Here is a 21,113-nt window from a genome sequence, read left to right as displayed (position 1 = left end):
GCCAGGTTAATCATACCAACATTGGCTGAAACATGTTGACCGCTCACGTAATGTTATTGGAAACAGGCCATCCAATTTAGTTGACCTTGTTTACCAACACATATTTTAATATGCCCTTGGTGATCAACCATTAAATGAATTTTTTATACACCCAAGCCATTTTTAAGTCACCACCTCACACTATTCACGTAAATCTATCACCTAGCCTTCACATGTTCACATTACCCGCTCCGCAGTAAATCTGGCGTTGAAGCACACTGGGGTGACATTCGGTCACACCCAGTGGGGCCCGATGATGAAGCATGTCACCGACTAGGTCGGTGAGTGAGGGCTTTCTAAACACACCTAATTGGTGTTGTTGACTTCTTGTGCTCAGCTACCTTTTTGCTTTTCATCAAGTAGCACTCTTTTGTTGTTATTTTTCTAACCTACTTAAAATATCATTCACGGAATTGATGTTCTTGGAAATTGTAGAACCTGCCAAAACAGAAATGTTAAAGAAGTCGCAAACCTATGTTTACGTTGGCATTAAAACTCCACAGGATGGACCTCTGTTGGATTTTGCTTTAAAGTCCTATCACTTTTACCTTTTGCAAAGTAAAGCAAGGGTGAGCTTGCACATATTGGTGGAACAAGCATGGAAGGAGAGTGTCCTATGTGTGAGAGTAGAGCGTCACACATAAGGGTCAGAGAGTCGTAACAACAGGTGATGGAGATGGTGAGTGTGCTGGTGTAACACAAAGGTGCATTAGAGTAGTGATTTATGCATGGTTGGTAGTGGCAATAGTAGAAATCGCTGAATATTTGATGAGTAAGATGTTGTGTGTCAGGTCCGGATATATGCTTCATTTATGTTATGGAGATTTGATGCTGCACCAGAGCATGGAGAAGTTGCTAGACTGTGTTCCCGGAAATACGCATCCTACATATTGCTTTCCCCTCTGGAGCCACGAATTAGAGCTCATATGAGATAAGTAGCCGCGTGTTAAATGCATTGCAATACCATCACTTAGACAGGCGATCTTACCAGGTCGACTTTGATTTTATCCAGCTCCCATCGATAATCTGCAATGGCGTTGTGAAACTTCCTGTGGTTGCTGATCTGTTGTTCTACAGATGCGGCATCAAACCCCCAATCTGTCAACTCCATCTGGCGCTGTGTGGAGGGAAAAGGCAAGGTGAAAATTACTATCACAAATAAACTATAGTCAAAAACAGAAAAAAGTTTGTGTGGAATAGGCAGTCGCCCATGGGACTACTGCCCAACACTCAAACAAACCAAACGAAAAAGAAAATGTTCATTTTAAATGAAGCCCAACGTCCTTTAAGGAAAAGGGGCTGCAATTACATTTTTTTTTTTAAACAGACTTTTTTTTAAAGTGTGATCACAGTCATGGTGGTATACTGACAGCTGCTACAGGCCACAACGGCTGTGATGGCATCCAATCGTAGTGGGTCCCAATTTGAGACCTACCTCACAAATACTCATCAGGTAGCCCAGATTGAGACCCACTACAATTCAGAATTTTGGAAACCGACATATTAATACACAGGTTAGTGCAATTCCTTTCCATTTGGAAAAAGGCATTACACTTTGCAAGTGGAAATTTTGTACATTGGGCCCAAAATGAGAGGCACGTAACACAGTAAGGAAATACTCATGCAGATCAGGAAAATTAGCCTTCGAATTTAAGTATCTACACCGTTTTAAGGCAAACATATTTTTTATTGAAAAGCGCATAGAGAAAACACTCTAGAAATGCACCCATTCTGCAAAAAGCTAAACTACCTGTTTTCTAAGATCACACATCCAACAGTGAGTGTTTTCTGCAGATACATGGAAGAAACATCAGGAAACGTCCTTAGCCTTTCATTTACTTTTCATATAAAATTGCAGTGTTAACAAGAAAAATTCAGAATAATCATGGAATATAAAAAAAGTATAAAGTTTCCAAAAATATAGAAAATGTCAAGTTTGAACTTTCCTAGGCAGGTTTCAGCAGTGTATTATTTCCTAAAGAAAGCGTACCCAAAGCCATGATCAAGCTGTCTTGTTGAGCAAACTTCAAATGACTCAAATGGGTGTGGTAAAACAAGTATGTGGATACAAAACATTCATTCCTACACACAAAACAAAATAAAGGACGCCTGCCCCACCCTAAGCTACTGTGAAAATACTTTTGATGAAAATACTGTATTGTGCAGCTATTTCACGCTGTAGGTTGTACCGTGCTCACACATCCCAGCACGCTTTTAAGGGGCACTTTCTTGGAAAATTTAGTTTATAAGGATTCAACACGTAGGCCTCCACCCGATGAATACCAATACTGTTGGGTGGAATATGAACCCATTCCACGTTCAGATACCATAGTAATGCATGTTCTTCCTAGTTCTAAGGTAAGCAACACAGAATGTTGCAGGTTTTACCTGGCATTTCTTTGCAGGGGGGAAACTGTTGTATGCTGTAATTTTTACACATCTTGGAATCCTCATTCCGACACAGAGTACTGTTTGTGCCCAAGCTTAAAACTTACAATCGCTCATTCTCTGGCATCGCCCCAAGAATCTGGAACTCCCTTCAGGTGAAACAAGACGGATTCCCTCTACACTTGCCTTCAAAAGGGAAGTTAAAGCTCTACTAATGAACGATGCCTTGAACTAGATGCTTTGCTCCTCCTGCCTATAGCTTACTGTATACATGTCATTTGTTGCGACCCATTGTCGCCTGCCATATTGTCTTGTTTATTCTTGATGTATATTGCTCTACTTTTCGTTCTCACCCAACCTGCTTCGATGTCCACCTTAATTTTAGCCTGCTCCTGTTGTATATTGTCCCACTTTTACCTTGATTTTTATCCCCACTAGCTGTTTTCATATGTCTTCCTCAACCGTATGTAAAGTGCTCTGATACCCACCTGGGTCATGTTCGCGCTATACAAAACTTTATATAGATAAATCAGGGTTTTCGCAGCCCTTAGAATATGGTTAGTATCAATTAGAGGCACACTAAATCCAAGTATGGAAGACTGAAAAAGGTCTTCTTTTTTAAGGTATCCTATTGAAGTCCTGAGTGTGACCAGTAATTAATTTAACATTACATGACATACAGAGGGACTGTATGCTGCAGGAAACTCAACGGTTCTTGTTCCGATGACTGTTGGCCCCTTTTGAAATTAGTATTAAAGATAGGTTACTGGATAAGGTAGGATAGTTGGAGCTTGGAATCCTTGGCCATAATCATTTGTTGTTGTTGTTGAATAACATTGAATGTTATTTTGTGGATCCCATAAAACTCAATTCAGAATTACAAGACAAACTCAATGGTACTGATTGGATCAACCTCAGAACCATGAACGGAGCAGATTTGCTTGGATGCACACCCGCGACTTCTGGATGCACACAGGTTTCTGTAGGGGGCGCTCAACTCGCTAAGCTGTCATACCGGCTTGACCAGGACTTGGAACCAGTGCTGTTTTGAAACTATTATTGATTTTTTAATTAGAAAATGAAAGATCATACAATTCCGTTACCAAGTTTCTTACTTTCATCGACTTTCCGATGTAGGCTGAATGAGCGCACAGTGTATACGCACACTGAGTGCGAAATCCATAAATCACTAACATCACAGAATCAAACTGCGCCTTTGAGGTCATGTCCGTGTCATCACAAGGGCCTTTGAAAAAAACGCATGCTAGCCAACTTTGTACAGTAAGGTGTTGGTGTCCTGGGGAGAGACAAATGGTCTGATTTGCAGGAATTTCACAGTACTTGACCCAATCTTGCATTTGTACTTATTGTGTTATGGTGTATAATGAATTTGGCATACCGTGGTTACCCACTGTAGTCCATGCTTTTAGGATGATTTATGACATTCTGTGTGCTCCGATTCCTCTCGTCCACCAAGTACAGCCTCACATCTGGTGACATTCGAATAAGTTCAGGCAGTGAACCATACACATGACCAGACTGCATGAAAGCACATCCTTCAGTCGGCGATGGATTTGCAAATTACTCTTAGAAAAACTTTTCCCAATTGGCTCAAAACACGAAAACCCATCAACCAATCAGCAGCCAGAAATCCCAAGCCTCGCTGTAAATGTTCTCTGAGAACTGCTGAGGTCTCATGGGCAGTGTGTCATCCGTGTTAGACAGTAAGACAGTAGCACACATCAATGGAACTCTAAAATGATATGGTGATGCCAAAACTCCTATTTGGCCACAGTTAGTTTTCACTTATCTTGGTCCCTTGGCACTGTTGTACTGCTATGATTGGAGAGCCATGCTACTGCTTTATAATTTGCAAGCTTGTTTGAACAACCAGGTCTTCAAACATTTTCTAAAAGAGTTGAAATCCGCAGCCTGACGAATTTTTAGAAGAAGAGAGTTCCACAGGGTGGGCGCCATTACCGATAACTCAGTGCCGCAAGATTTACTTTTCCAGTATCTCAGAACAGTCAGTTTGATAGCATGGGTCAATCTCACGTTATGTGAAGGTACAACTTTTTAGATCATATCTGTCACAAATTTGGGCGCTAAACCATGTATGCTTTCGTACGCCCTGCAACAAGCCTTAACAAACCATGCGCTCATGTGAGCCACAATTTCAAGAACTATTGTGGTCGACATACAGTCTGGTTTCACTGAGTTACAAAGACAAGCAAAACCGAGAAAGGAGGCGATACTAGTAATGTACAATTAGGAACAGGCAGTAAAGCAATGACAACACATGCTGCACAGCTCCACGCCCATGCTCGGTGAGGTCGGGGATGTCTCATCGAGTGAGCCCATGTCCAATCATTACCTTGGACTTTAAACCCTTAACAGGAAATCGGTCTCATTATAATGCCAAACAAAGCAACAGAAGCAAATACAGTAGGTCTGCCAACGCCAGTAAAAGGGTGTAGGCTCTGCTGTTCACCATGAATCACCATGGAGATGCGCCCAGGATCACTACCACCTGATTTCCTTATCAGCCATGCACGCATGATCAAAGAGCCCTTGCAGAGAGGTAGAGACAAGGACACTTGCACAACAGCCCTAATTCCAGGGAAAACAGTTCCCTGCTATTGAATTTCAGTGCATCTGATAACTCCACTACCTAGGAACAGGTTAAACTCTGGTCTGAAGGAAACTGATGGCACTTATAACAAGCATTGGTAATGCATCTGTTTCGCCTATGTAATGAATAAAGAGATGTTTTCATCAATCATCGTCCAGGAGAAGGAAAGAGATCCCTGATAGACAACACAGGGGTGGAGAGGATGTGGCGCAGTGGTCAGAGCTGCTGACTCGAGAGCTGGGGATCCCGGTTCGAGTCTTAGCAGCACTGCGCAACATCCTGTGATTCTATGCAAATCACTTAATCTCTCCGGGTGATAAATTGTTATATACATATGCTGCAATAGCAAAAGGCAAAACTTCATGAAAATATAATTCAACCAAAGCGGACGTTAGCAGTATTTCGGCAGCGGGAAACTGATAAGGGAAGCAGACGAGGAACAAGCATTGGTAAAACCAGGAAAATAACTACAGCCAATAGAAATGGAGGAGAGGTAAGTGTCAAGCCCCGGAACCAATGAGAAGCCAGGAAAGAGAGGAGGCTGGATGCAAGTCCCTTTTAAGTTTATATTAAAAACAATACATTTCTCAAGCTCAGCGCAAGCTCTGTGCAGGCGAAATCTAAAAAGCAAGGTTTACTGCTGTCATTTCTGTATGCTTGCTTAATTGTTTTTGGAGTAATCCAGTGCTGGTTAATGCACACATTTGTAATATTTAATCTCTCAATGTGTACGTCAACTGGTCTCATGAAACACTGCTGTCTATAGCCAGGCATTGATTTACCATTTTGGGATTAGGGAGGGTTTGATAAACCAGCATTTTTAATAAAAAGATGAAAACCTGGAGCCCAGTGCTAAGGCTGTTTCTGCAACCACATCGCCTCTTGATTGTAAACACAGTTAGGAGCACTGTCATGGTCACACCCACTTTGCAGTGCATGGTCTGTAATGAACAACTGATGGAGTGTGGAACCTAGCAGAATTGTAAAACGGTATTTTGGGGGTTGGTTCTATTAAGGAAACATTTCATATTGTTTCCAAGCGCATGTTTTGTAAACTGCACAGGGAATTTCAGTCCCAGCTGTAATATGATTATTTGCACACCAGTAAGGGTGAAAATAGTATTCTCAAAGCTAAAAATAACAAGACCTGGAAAGCCAGTAGGTCTCGCCTTAGCACAAGCTCTTGGCTTTGCCAATGAGTTTAAGTCATGTTGTACACTAATGTGGCTGCTGTTCAGCATGGCTAAAAGTTAGTGGTGTAGAGGGAAGTGGCTAAAAATGGAGCAGAATGGTGAAGAGTGGAGCAAAGTGGCGAAGAGTGGAGGAGAGTGGTGAAGAGTGCCGAGAAGTAGAGTAGAATAAAGTGTCGTAGAGTGGAGCATCTTAGAGCGGCATAGAATAGAGCGGCATACAGTTGTAGAGTGTAGTCGGTTAGAGAGGCCTGGAGTGAAATGGCGTAGAGTGGAGTTGCATATAGTGACGTAGAGTGCAGCGCAGAGTGGAGTGGAGGGACACAGAGTGGAGTAGAGCGGTGTAGAGTGGAGTGGTGTAGTGTGAAGTATGCATGATATGGTAGCACACTGCCATTACAGACAACACATTTTCAATTGAAATTATCTTACATTTGCACAGACAGTTTTACTGATAAATCTATACAGCGCACAAGCAATAATCTTTGGAAATAGAATCACCTAGTGTACTGATTTGTTTTGATCTTATTAAAATATTTGTTTCCACCATACTTCGGAATTACAAAAATATGTGCTTCATTTGTGCTTTCCGAATTCAGCTATATTCTGAAATATTTGAACAGTTCATTTACATACATTTAAATTTTGTTGTGTGCCAGAAACAAAAACGTTTCTTTCCCAGTACCCGGCAAGATTGTCACATAAATCCTCTTGCTTTGAAGTCAGAGAAAGAAAAGTAAATGCTAAGCTCCCTCGGAAGACACAGCCTGACATTTCAACTCTGTCTATGAATGCACAGCAAATGTGACACGACAAGAACACAATTTAAAGGCTTGTTTACAGAAAGGAGGACTCATTTAAAAATACAAGGAGAGATGGTGAACAAGCTTTGCTCCAGGGGGGAGACTTAAGACATGCTGGACAACCTAAAACAAATTAGGCCAGCAAACTGAATCCTCAAAAACCACAAAGCCAATATTAAGCAATGGGTGGAATGCATTTCCAGGGAAGCTTTGAGAAAGCCCACAAGAAGTCTTTTCGCAACCAGACAGCTGTACTGTCTGGTAGACTTTGACCCTAAAATGGGTGCAGTCACTGTGTGACTCCACCCTATGTCGTCAAACAAAAAAAGGAATTTCAGGTTGATAAATACATTTGCAGAACAGTGTGTGTTTTTTTAATAGAGTAAAATATGTGGTCCAGTCAGTTTTGGTGCGTCTCCCACAAGGCTTTAAGAGTCACATACTTGAGAAGACTGCCTTTAATCTGAATATGTGCAAACTAAGTTTTGATTTTTTTATGAACCATAAATGTTTGTCACAACGCAGTTTAACCTCAAACATATTCAAAGAGGGTTATAGGAGACCCATTAGGTTCAAAGAGGCATTCCTTCATCTGGGGGATGGTGCGTATGTACTCCCACAGCGTCCACACTGACAAGGTGGCAAATCAGGTTGCAGTTCTTAATGCTCCCAGTGACCCCCTCTGGAATACGAGGTCACTGTATCTTACAGCACATGGGTTCCTGCCCGATTGGCACAGTGAAATCCTTCACAGCAGCCCCTCCTGGCACAGGGGTTCACCGTCCACTACCACACAAGTCTTTGACCCTTACCTCATAGCAGTCTTTTTCATGGCGGCCCCTCCTGGGTGGGATATGGAGTCACGGACCCTGCGCTATACATGGCTCAGGCCCGATTGGCACAGCATAGCAAAGGCTCAATTCGCAGCAGCCCTCTCCTGGCATACGGAGGTCGCTGACTCTGTCCTACACACAGGCAATGGCCCGATTGGCGCAGCAGCCGTTTCCTCACGTCTCGCACAGGGAGGCCTCTCGACAGGGCTCCCCACTGGACCTTGCTCCCTCCAAAGCTCTCCTCTTTCTCACAGTGCACACTGGTCTTCACAAGCAGCCAGGCGCTGGTGTTCCAGGCTACAGGGCAGGTGGCCTCGGATTCCCTGGGTGATGTCTCCTCACCCAGCAGGGAGACAAGCAGGCCTTGGCCCCCAGTCCTGGTCAAAGGCAAAACTCTTGCAGAGCTTCCCCTCCTCACACATCCTGTCTGACTGCTTAGCAGATGACAACTTTTGGATTCTCAAACTCCCCTTTGAGACTCAATGAGCATTGATAACGTCTAGTGATGGTACTCGTTGCCTTACTCTCACATCTTGAGCCCCGACTCTCAATATCTAACCAGCACCTTCCAGTTGTAGCAGGAAAAAAGTTTTAGAAACAACTACATTAATCAATGTAATCAAAATAAAACACATACACGTAATTAATAGATCTCTCATTACAACATATTCCTTCACTTACACAGTCATAATTACAAACTAAAACAATTAAAAAACATATCTAAAATAAATGTCATACTAGGTTCTTTGAACAAAATTTTAATTACCTCAATGGCAATACAGTAGAACTTTAACCGCTTCGCTGCGGCCGGAATTCCCCCGCTGTGCGGGAGAATCCCACCCGTGCGCGGTTCGGACAGCTCCCGGCCGTACTTCGCAAACGCCCACCATGACATCAGACGGCCGGGGGCCCTCCGACGCATGGAAGCGGTTATAGTCAACAATAAACATCCTGAATCTCACAGCGCCATCACATTATTATGTGTGGGAACTGTGGGATTCAGGATGTTTTTGCTTCTTTCAACTCAATCTGCACCATTGTCCCTCTCTATAAATCTTAGCCAAGCTGCCTTGAACCCCCATTACTGCGGTGTGTCTACACTTGATGTGCATAAACTCTGTCTCAGGAGCATGGGCACTTGTACAGATAGCTCGGGAAGTCAAACTATGTGCTAGAAACCAAGCTATTGAAGGGGTTTTCCCCACATATAAATGAAAACCTGATTTAACAACATTACCCAAAAACATTTGAAACAATATTATTTAACTAGCCTTTTTGATTTTGTCAAGTTGAGCAAATGATAATAAGTCCAATTAACTGGATTCCAGTGGAGAAACTCTGGGTAGACAAAAAAATAATATGAATATCGCACCGAGTAACCCTGCAGAGGTGAGGACTGCAGTCCCAGAAGCTTAGAAACCCAAAACCTTGCTAGGCACTATCTAAACTCCACTTCCAGGTTTCTTCTTCTTCTTTTTGAACTCTCTTGAGCTTCACCTCTGACAAAAAACAGATCCTCTCAAGTTCAGAAGAGCTTAGAAGACTCTCTTGGTACCGTTTGCACAGTACTCTATGACACTAGGGTCATCCGCCTTGATATGTTCATTTGTAATGTCCTTCGTTACTCCTGATTGCAACCGTCACTCAGAAATGTTGTCACAGCAGGGATGGCTCTCAACAAATATATATGCAAAACATACATTATTTTTTTGTTGACCTGTTTTTGGGAATAACATTCCATTTCTTCATGCCCTATTAACACGACTTCTAATGTTTAGAACTCTCTGACGCTGGCAAGATCATCAACAAGTAAAACATGAAAATAAATTCAGCAGCAAAATAGAAAGTTTAAAACAAAGAAGAAAATTCCACTACACAAAAAACCTTCTCACTGGAAAGAGATGCCATTCAACATTTTAAATCACCAGTACCTCATTACTACCTTGCGTCCACCCCACAAATGAAGTCAGCCAACCATAACCAAAACGCAGAATATAAGAAAAGTCACATAAGGAAAGAGTGTTTTACCCACTCAATGAGTGGGTCCGCCATCATGTTACCTTTTGTTGTCGGATCTGACTTAAAGTGTCAGTAGTGATGCGCTTGGTGTATTCATCCCACCCGGAGCCGCTCTGAGAGGAGAATCCACCACCCTTTGAGCTTTTCCTTCCACGCGGCGTCTGAATTGCTTTTTGAAGGGCACGCATTTGTTCCTGAAGCTGAAGAAACCTGTGAAAGAAGTACACATTGACAATAATACTTTATTTGTCTATCATCTTTTTAAGTACAAAATTGAGCTGCAGGGACAGTTAATCCTGGATTTTAATGCTCAGTAACCATGCATTTGTGCCATCTACAAGGGTGCGGGGAGTAGGTACACAAGATATTCCATGCTCATTTTAATATACTGCATGGCGGTGTCCGGATATTTCATAATATTGGTAGAAGGTTCATGATTTCGTGGAGGGCGGTGGGCCGTGCTTTTTCCCTGACATCTCAAGGTTGTTTCACTGGGAATAATGGACGAGTGAGAAGCTGGACAGAGCACTCCGATAATTGTGGGATTGGTGCTGACTGGTAGCGAAACATAGCATATCAAAGAAATGGAGACGAGCCGCCTTTCCCAAGCTTGTGGATTGGCGAGGGGTAATGGACGATTGTACTGTATGCGCATAAAGTCAGATGTTGAACCTGAAAATCTGGTCGCGAGTGACACAGCAGGGGGTGGGGGGTGTCAGGTTTCTCTCTTATTGGTGGCTTCTTCTCAGATCTGTGTTGTAGGAGTAAGATGTATGGTCAGTAACTTTATGTTTCTGGACTTGGTGAAGAGATACCAGTTGTGATAAATGGGATTATGATGCTGGCAGGTACTCGACTGATGCTAAAAATCTTCTGTTTGTTAAAAAATGCAAATAAAAGGTTTTGTCAAAATAAAAACAACTTTTTCACAGAAATCAAGGCTACTGGAGGAGTTCAGTACCTCGTCACAAGTGTAATGTGCATATCTTTAGCAAGATGGGAAAGATCTTCAAATGCCATTACAATCCACTCCTGTTCCTAACAGGCTGCGCAACATAGCAATCAATCACGCCCAGCTCCCACTCTCCAACCTCAATCTTGTTGCCCACACTAGACAGTGGAAAGACACACCAGGAGCACTATCCTTCTTCCCACTATTTGCAAATGAGTTACCTTTTGTGGTAGTTGTCACAAGGCTTTCCCATTTGCCTCATTTCTCCAATAAGGCCAGCAATGATTTCCATGTTTTCATTTGCCAGCCCCATAGTTTCATCCAACTCTCGGTTTCTCAGCAACTGGGATCCATCACCAAAATTCAGTTCCTGTAAGATACATTTTTACAAACAATGAAAAACTGGAGCACAGTCTGAGCATTATATACAGATAAAGCACTTGGAAGAAAGAAAGAAAATCAGAAATAAGTGAAATATTCAAACCAACGTGACCGAAAATAAGGTTTTTCAGACCAAATTTAACAAACTAACTTAAAATGGAAAGCAAATTGAAAAAAAACGTACTTTTTTTGAAAAGTACTCAATAAGAGAAGGAAATGTAAGATGCAGAGCCATGAGCTTCAGATGACTCATCAGCGTACCAAGAAACACAGAAGAATAGGAAACGGGTAAATCAAAACAAAAAAAGTGAAGGTGGACCACTGATGAAAGGGAAAAGAAGGGCGAGAATCTTTCAGGCGTTTCAGAGGAGCTGAGAAAGACACAAAAACACATGGGGAAGATTGTGGAGGGAAGCGCAGGATAAAAGAGTGGGCTAGCTTAGTGGACTCTAATTAAACATTAACAGTGATGCAAGTAGAAGTGAAGAAAACAAAATGGGCAAAGGAAAAACAAAGGAAAAGAAATATAGGAAATGGAATAGTAGATGTGGACTTCCCTCAATTAGAAATAATGCAAATTTCAAATATAAATCATTTGACAAAATAGTTTGAAAACATTTTTCGAACATGTTTTCAAACAAAACAGTTAACTTGATTTGAAAGTGAATATATACCATGTGCTCTCCATGCGCAGATAGCTGCATTGAGATGAAGGAAAGTCTTCACCCAAAGGTAATTCTGATTTAATTTAATAGGCAGACCCGCCCACCTTGTCGTGTATTTTCTGTGGGGCCCATTGTGTTTTCTAACTTAGGTTCGCCTAACAGCATGTAGTGAGTCGTGTTTGCATTGCACACATAATAAAAGAACATGCTTGTTTTTGTGCTAAACATTTATTTTTCCAAATAGGCTGCACATGTTTTGTTATTCTGCTCTTCTGCTGGGATTCACACGGACCATTTCGTACAAGGTCAAAAAACACTGTGCTCTGTTTTTGCTCTGGTCGGACACTAACACCTAGACACAATAGAGAAATCCAGCTGCTGTTTTGAAACACACAGTTCTTATCATATAAACTGAGACTTGCTGTTTTGAAAAGCAGAGAGGACACATTCTCGCAGAGCAAAGGTGCCGCGACGAGAGAGACCTCCGTGACCTGAGATGTAGTACAACTATCTATGCGGGCCAGGTATGGGGTCCCCCGCTAATCCCAGATATCTCTAATATCTCACTCTGATTCCATAGTGAGGTTAGCCTTATGCAGATCTGTCTTCCTATATGACAGCCCTTTTCATTGTGTACAGTTTAATGATGGTCCTATTCACATTTTTGACCTGTATAGGTCTCTTATTTGCAGCAAAGTTATTGCATATTAGAGCACGATAAGTTTCAATTAACTAAATTTTCTTTGTTCTCTTCTCCGTTTATTATGGACCTGTATGAGTGGGAGAACAAAAGGAAGCAGCCTGCTTCCGTGATCCCTGAGAGGGTCTAGAGTGTTGTGTTCTAGGGTGCCAACTTACTTGTTTCTCTGGGACGGTTAGGAGGACAAGTAAGGCACTATGAGCTAGTCTGGATCTTGGCCCGTAGGTACTGATGTGGTATGGTGACAGTCCCTACATACTGATGCACTGTGATCCCAGGCATAGTTCTGTTGTTTCTAAGCAGAATTACTGCAACAATCGCATGCTCCCAGCTTTCGCCCCCCATCCTCCAGGTCCCTCAGTTACGAAACACACAACCACAACTTCCTGGGAGATGCAGGTATTTTGGGAAGGATCAACCCACTCTCAATGTTCCTATCTCACTAGTCTCTTTTATTCTCCCTTTCTGTTCAGCTCTTCACTGTCCTTAGCACCTTGCGGCAGCATTAAGTGCAATACAAGCAAGAAACATAACTTGTCGATCTTTAAACTGAGTGTCTGCATGAAAGAGGTCTGTGGGACTGGATGTCTGTGGATAGATGGCTCTTGGCGTGTGTGTAATGGATGTCTGTAGCTATGTTGTCCCACATACATGTGCTCAATGTCCAGTCAATGCATGTATGGGTGTAGTTTGCGTGAGTGCATAGCCTACCTACTGGCTTTTTCAAATACTGATATAATTAAGACCATTTTATCGGTTGTTTTCGCATCGGCTACTAGATAAACCATTGAATGGACAAGGTGCGGCTTTCAGTTTGTACTCCTTCACAGTACAAAGCCTTACATACAAACAGTAAGGACATGAAGAAATAATCTGCTATCAAGTACCAGATCTAGATTCTACATTAGGGGGATAGACCGGGTTCCCTTATATGTGTGGAACAATACAACCTCCATTTTTCACTTGCCGCTTGCTTTTGGGCCACTGCTTTTAGGCATCTGCTTTCACACACCAAAGTAAGGGGTCATCATATCCACATATTTCAAGATCTCTGTGCTGAGCAAGGCACTTTTTCGAGGGACAACAGTAAATAAATACACACATCTTTACTGCACTAGCAATTGCATTGTAAATACACACGCTCAGTGGAAGGCTAAACATGTGTTGGAGCTTTTGTTGTTGCAGTATTGCTAGCTTTAGCAGAAGCAGCCGGTCTCCAAACTGTAGTTAGGGACTGGGAAAAGGCACTGTTTAAAAGTCACCTTCACAAGTCTTTACTGACAAGTCAGGTTAATGCATGCTGTTGATAACAACAGTAAATGGATGCGCTGGGAGTAGGTGAGTCAAGTTAGTGAAGAAACTTCAGTGCAGGAAAACAGAGGAGCAGTGTTTAGCTATCAATGGTGCAGCAGGTGCAGTGGTAACACGGCCCAGGGGGTTTTACTACGTCACTAGGGGGTTAGGAAAGTCCATATTCATGACTGCGTTAGGGCCCATAGCACCATGGCCATGCCACTCTAGGAGAGGCCTTGTTCACTCTACCATTCATGCATCCAGCAGTCTCGAGTTACTGTGCTTGTGCCAAGTACATTTCAGGATAGCCTCAAGGAACTACTTGTACAAGTGGGAAATCTTAAAGCTTTCTCGCCAAGGCAAGCTATAATTATTTAAGTACAGGTGACTTAAATAAGCGTTTTTCTATAAAACCCATACAACAAGGGTAAACTAGTATGTTGGAATTAAGCAGTCTTTTCTGTATGTGCATTTTTTTCTCCTCTCCTCTCTTGCTGGCAGTTAATGCAAAGTTTTACTGCAAAATGTTCTCCCAGGTAACTTAAAAACCCTTGCATTGTAGTCTAAAGAATAGCATGTTGTATCTAAGATTAACAAAACATCTAAGCCAGGAAAAAAAGTAGAAATTAATTTGAACTGGGGAAAGCCAGTACATTTGTTAAGAAGGCACCAATTGTTGGAATCCAGTAATTATTATCTGGTACTTGCATGATGATTTGAAAAAGGTTCTAGTTTCCTATTAACGATGCAAAGAGATCTACTGGGGTTTGACAGCCAGCAGTGCTGCTGGCTTTCTCCTGGTAGAGCACCTCTCCAGGAGGACTAGCTGTTCTGTGCTGTGGATTGTTCCAAGTTGATTTATTTACTCAAGAGTGTGGGTTTTGTTGACTCCGCACACTACAGGTAGCCCTATTCAAGGCACTCAAACCATATTAGCACCAGCTACTTGAACTGGGACCAGAGGGGCTTTACAACACTGACAACAAGCATGAGCATAACAAAGATAGTGTCATAAAGTATAGGAATTTTTATAACAGAGATAACATAAGTGGCTACAGAAGAGGAAAAACAAATTACAGTTAAATAAGGAGCAGACAGATATAACTATTCCAGGTACGAAACTTAACTGGAGGAAAGCAGAAATACATACATAAAATGAGTGCTTCAATTGTTTAAAAAAATATAGGTGCCCAACGTTTTTCTTAAGCACTCGCCACTGGCCCTGCTGAATTGATAGGGTTGCTGAATGCCAAGGCAGCTCAGCATCCACCCCTGCCTCTTTCTTCCACCGTCCTACACGTCTTGTTTCTGTATTTGACTCTTGCGGTTTGGTTTTCAGCCCTGCCTTTCTCTTTGTTACTGTATCCGTAGCTTGCTATGCTTCCTTCTTTCTCCCTTTCCTCACCCTTTCTTTCTTGCTCTGGGTCAAAGTCTGAGGTATGAAAAATAAGATTCGATCCCAATGAACCCAAAGTAAGCATTGCATAAAGCTGGTTATCGCTAAAAGGGACTAAGAGTGAAAGCATGCAGAGCTTATGATAACAGGTTTGGGATAAGGAGTTTTAATATTTCTGAAGGAACAAATTCCTTAATGTTAAAGGTTGGAAGGGGGAAATTTTAGGCCTGGACTTAGGTATTTTTATCCATTGGTCTGTTTTGTGTCATTCACAGCATGGGGCAATGGGTCAACCCAGCAAAATGCTGCCACTCACTAAATGTGAGTGGCAACATTTTGCCCTGTGTCAAGGAGCACACCCACACACAAAAGTATTCCTATTCAGTGCCAGGGCCTACTATGTCAATGTGTGCATTTTAAGACTAAAACATATTGATTTAGTGAGGAAATAAGTGTCAGAGTGCATTCTTATTTTTAGGGAGGATATGTACTTTTTGGTAGGCCAATCTGCCACATTCCAGAGTTTCAACAGCTATACAGTGGTCCTGTTAAGATAGGTGAAGTTTAATTTCAGTTCGTGTAAATGGAATCTGGCCTTTGCCTGGATGTGATCCTTTAGCTGGAGTTTTTTTTTACTCAGGATGAATCCAGGGTGCATGACCAAGATGGCACCTTTGGGGGTAAGATCTGCATCTTCAATCAGTTTATTTTGGTGCGGACTTGCAAGATTTTAATGTTTCACCTATCTTTATTGCCGACACATGCCAAGTGCTATCATCAGCCACCTTGCACTGCGTTCAGTTTGTACAAAGGACAGATATCGCCTGCAGGACTTTAAGTGGGTGTACTCCAAAGCAGTTACCCTACTAGGAATCACAAGATGACCCAGTAGTTTGGCTCTGCACGTGCTTACGTTGGCCCGGTTTTAAAATAGCAAATAATTATGTTATTTACATCATGGCATGTCTTTAACAGATCAATTCCAACATGGACTTGGCATTTGAAGAACTTCTCAAACACAAGAGCACTAGTCATAGATGAGCATCAACAAGATCAAGTATTTGTTAGCAAAGGAAAGAAGACTTACCGGCTGCGCAATGGCCTCAGCATGCATCAGCTGTTCTGCACACGTCGACAGGAGGTCTTGGATAGTGTTCGTACGTCTGGACATGGTTACCGTTTGCCTAAAAGGAAGATGCGTAGATTGAGCTGAGTTGATGCAACAAAAACCATGAGAAATAGAACGATCCAGAAAACAAGGGTGTGAGGATCTGAGTGTATTGTATCATTTTTCTGTGGTGCCTTATTATGGAATAAACTCGCAAAAACCTTTATTGGGTCCAGTCAGGCTTGTTTGAACAACCTTAAGCTCAACCCTGGGTAGCTATGGCTTTTGAGCAGCAAGGAATAAACAAAGGATCTTAGTGTGAAGCATTTAACAGCACCAAACAACAGAATAAGAAAACCACACAATATAAAAGAAACAAGACACCTTTTTATTAAAAATAGAGTGCAGAAAGCTGTATGTAGGTGCCAGCCCACGTGAGGCCACTGGACCACTGTTGCACAGAGTGGCAACTTTCTAAAAGTTGCTTAACTTTAAAAGTGGCAGTAAATCTGATCTGGGCATCAGGTTCGGGTTAATGCCATAATTCATTTGACACCTTACAGTACCCATATTAATTAGTCCCATTAAGTAGATATCCAGACTGGGGTGTCAGCGATAACCCTGTGTTAACCAATGGTACTACTAACTTTTCCCCAGCAAAACGGCAATTTGGAGGTTTTGCTGTTAAGACATACATAAATATATATGTCTTACTTAACAATATGCAGATAACTGCCACAGTTCTTTTTTCGTCCTTACATAGGGAAGACTTGCATATATTATTAAGGGAAGTGGTGCTTTGCCATTGATTTTAATGGCAAAGTCGAACTATCAGTGTGACACTGCCCTTCAAGTCTCCAATGGCAGGCTGGGAGCCATTTTGTACCTTTGACACACTTCGAGTGGCCCAAACAGTGCTTCAGCCCTGGGCGGTGACTCTGCCTTACATGTCCTGGGTACCATATACTAGGGGCTTATAAGTAAGTCAGTCCTTGCCAATTGGGGGTAGCCAATTCAACATACACTTTGTAATGGGTAAAAACACTGGTACAGAGGTTTGATTAGCAGGCCTCAGTGCACTGTCAGAGTAAAAAACCAGCAGCAGCAGTCCAAATGGGGGTGAACATGCAAAAAGAGGCATTTTCTTACAAAGTGCCAAGTCAATTTGGTCAGAAGAATGCATGGATCTGCCAATGACCTGCTGAAGTGTGCAGCTTGATAACAACAAGTGGATCTTGGTGAACAGTGTCTCTCAATACAGAATTGAATTGAAATGTGTATGCGTGGTTGGTGGAACATTGTGTGCTTTTGAAGAAAAACCTGAAAACTACAGTAAAAATGTGACTTGAAAAAGTGCAGCAAAAAAATTAATCCTGAAGTACAATCATGGAAAACCTGCAATTGATTTGAACCTAAAAGGCCAAATGAACTTTACACCACAGAAGTAAAGGGACTTATTTGTGCATCGCAATTATACATTCATCCAGAATGGATGCTCTGTCGGACCGTCAGCGGCATCTCAGAAAAAAATCTTTTGCTGTTCGACTTTAAGATTAGAGTTATTACAATTAGCGGGTCTCTCAGCTATTGGTGTTCTATTTATGAAACATGAATACAGAATATTACTTATCCCACAGAAATTAGGCTATATTTTTTACTAGCTTGCAGCATTACCAGAATCCCTGACCCGAAGTACACAATTTGAAGACTGTAAAACGGTGCCCATTTATAAATACTCATGGGTAAAGAGCTGTTCGTTCAAGCTTGGGTTCTCCAAAGTTGGTCCTGGAGGGCCGGATCCATGCCAGATTTTTAGCATAACCCTATTTAGATAAATGTAGTTATGGTAAACATTTGGCATGGATCCAGTCCTCCAGGACCGACTTTGGAGAACCCTGCTCCATCCATCAGGCTCTCTAGAAGGTATTATTGCTTGAATGATTCACAGGGGCAAAGACCTTGATGCATAGAATTGGCCGGGAGACATGAATTCTGGGATGCAATTACTGCTAGCTGATTGTTTGCATTTGACAGCAGCATACTTATTTCATGCTGTTTACTGTTTTAAGGATGACAAGACAGAAAATGCAACTGCATATTCTCTACCATTGTTTCCACCGAAAGCACAGCTTTAATGAGTGCTTATACATCCAAACATCCATGGTTATCCTTGAGCCTGTATCTGAGTTGCTCATTCAGGCAACTCCTGATAGGTCAGGGGTCCTTTCCATCTCATGCGATCATGCACAAAGGATAATAGGACCTTGCAAAACTGTCACCAGATGAATCACAAAGATTGGAGTTCTGAAGAGTGCTATTCTTTTTAATTTCAAGGACAAAATTGGAGGCGGTATGGATAAAGCTTGGCTGAGAAAGGACGCAATGGATGCCTTGCATAACCAACCAAGATTGTTGGTCTCAATTATTCTTTGCAATCATTGCCCGTGTCTCTTTTGAGGGTCTCTACCAATAGATGGCAGCAGGAGGCTATGACTGACCTATCTTCCCAACACTAACAAGACAGACAAGGCTGATCTCTAAATGACAAAAAGGAAGAAATCAGTCCCAAGGGAGAAACTGTGAGAGGGAGGTACCTGTATGTGGTGTCCAGGGGCTGAGGGAGCACACCACTGCCTCCTTCCTAAGGCAAGAGCCCCACTAGGGTTAGATAGTCAGACACACGCTGGGGGCTGCATACCGATGATGATCAAAAAACAAGCATTTCACCCTCCTCAGACTCTCAGCCTCCACTGCGGGCAACGTCCAAATATGACAAAACAGTTTATATCAGAACCCTGCTTTAGTCACCGACAGGAGGACTCCAGCGGTGATTTCACGGTAAAGCACAAACTCGTGATTTCTTAATTTAAATCAAAAACCCAGTGAAACAACACACACACACACACTACTTATTGCAGTAAATGCCTTCTAGTCAGAGCTTTACAGGGGAACTGGGAAATAATATGTTGTGTTAGCATCTACCATACCTATTTCTGATTGTACTGCATTTTCACAGCACATTTTCCCTTAATACTTGTGCCAAGTTTTTACAGGTGAACTCTGTCCGGGGAAACTTACAATGGTTCGGCTATTAGAGCCAACTCAAAATTATAATTCCTCTGCAAACCATGTTTGTGCAAGGATTATACTTTTTCCCCCTACTCACAATCAAAGATAAACTGTAGAGCACTTGATAGGTGTCATCAGCCTAACATCCCAACCCATAAATACACAAAATTTAGCAATTACTTATTGGTGGGTGACTGCTTGCCGATGCAGCCTTAAATCATGCATCCCATGTGGAAGCTAGAACCCGTGAACAGATGAAGCCGATGCTGCACCTGGACAGCAGGTTATGTTATTCATTGTCAACGAATGAGAATGTACTTTGAGTCTCAGTATGTCCCGGATTTTTTTTCTCTTCCATTTACTAGAGTCCAACATTTATTTTTCTGTCGTATTTATTTTCTGTCTTAAATGTAGGACAGGACTTTGGTACAATATCTTGTGGGTTGTCAACTTGTCCAGACTTCTGCCCACCACGCAGTATGATCTGGTGGCCCTTCCTGGAAGCTTATCAGGTTGCCCTGTTGTCAAGGCCTTCTCACCTAGTCCTATCTTTTTAAGTTGGACGTACAGTTGACACTTCCCTTCACATGAGAAGTCATAGGTCTGATTTTTTTTTATATCCAGTTAATAATATTTAGAGAGACCTGTGTCTTTTAGTTTAAGGATGTATAGGGTTTTCATGGATTCGCTGCGGGGTCGATTATACATGGGACATTTTATCCCATAAGTTCTATTTATTGATTTGAGTCCTGAAAAAATATCTTTGAGTAGCTGTAGGTCCATCCTCAGCCAACAGTAACTTAGTTCTAACTGCTAGATAGGGTCTCGTTTTTGTCTGCACCCATCACTCAGGTAGGGGACTTTCAGAGGAATTCTGCAGCGTGTCTTTCATCCTTATCCGTTGTTTAATTTACTTTTTTTCTTATGCTGGTCAGTCTCTCTGGCCAAACGTGCCTCCGAATTCGCTCTTAGTCTGTGAAACTGATTCCAGTCCTGTGTGGTACGTCTTTCCATCTGCATGATAACCACAAAGTCTGGGGCTAGCTGTTCCAGGCCTTAAGACTTTGTTGTGGTCCTTACTTAAGTCCCATATGACATCCTACTAACCTCTTAATTATGCACAACCTCGGTGGGTCTGGTCAAAGGCTCGTGACACAGTGAGAAAAGCTCCAAAATTGAGGGTCATGGATGGACTGCTTGCAAAAGCCTCAGTCACCGATAAACTCTGGCCACATTCCAGACCACCATTTTATACCCACTCCGGACGGGGATCAACCACATGCAAATCAGTCTTGGTCCTTCTCCAATTGGAATAGTCGAGCCCAAACTGCCAGGCCAAGTTTCCTCTCAACTGCAGGCTAGGTTTAGCCTAGTTTTATGCCACAACCCCGCAATTCCCCAGCTCAGAAACTTCAGAGGGCAAGAGAAAAGGCAAAATAAGATCCCGTCTCATTCAGATGCACTTCCAGAAGTCAGACACAGACCACTTTAACATACGAGAGTATTTGCAATTGTTATCATTCCTTGACCAAAAAGGAACAAGACTTCACAGCTACTTGTGCTCTCCAGGTGGAGCACTCTAAGACTCGGCAGTTTGGTGGTACACATGCCTAGTGCACAAATAAAGAAGAAGTAAAATAACCTA

The 21,113-nt window shown here is 42.2% G+C and overlaps 1 protein-coding gene across 3 annotated transcripts in view; it reads right to left on the bottom strand.

Annotated features, from left to right (window-relative positions):
- DSP (desmoplakin) overlaps window positions 1-21,113 on the bottom strand; it is a 248,517-nt gene that overhangs the window by 152,522 nt on the left and 74,882 nt on the right. For all 3 annotated transcript variants that reach the window (XM_078688070.1, XM_078688071.1, XM_078688072.1), the window contains exons 2-5: window positions 16,379-16,475; window positions 11,078-11,226; window positions 9,946-10,114; window positions 1,028-1,156 (exon numbers count right to left, since the gene is read on the bottom strand). In XM_078688070.1, the coding sequence (XP_078544196.1) occupies window positions 1,028-1,156; window positions 9,946-10,114; window positions 11,078-11,226; window positions 16,379-16,475 (544 nt within the window). The remainder of the gene's footprint in view (window positions 1-1,027; window positions 1,157-9,945; window positions 10,115-11,077; window positions 11,227-16,378; window positions 16,476-21,113) is intronic.

Source organism: Lissotriton helveticus, chromosome 4_1 (assembly GCF_964261635.1).
Source record: "Lissotriton helveticus chromosome 4_1, aLisHel1.1, whole genome shotgun sequence".
Lineage (NCBI taxonomy): Eukaryota > Metazoa > Chordata > Amphibia > Caudata > Salamandridae > Lissotriton > Lissotriton helveticus.
This window is presented reverse-complemented; position numbering and strand designations above follow the sequence as displayed.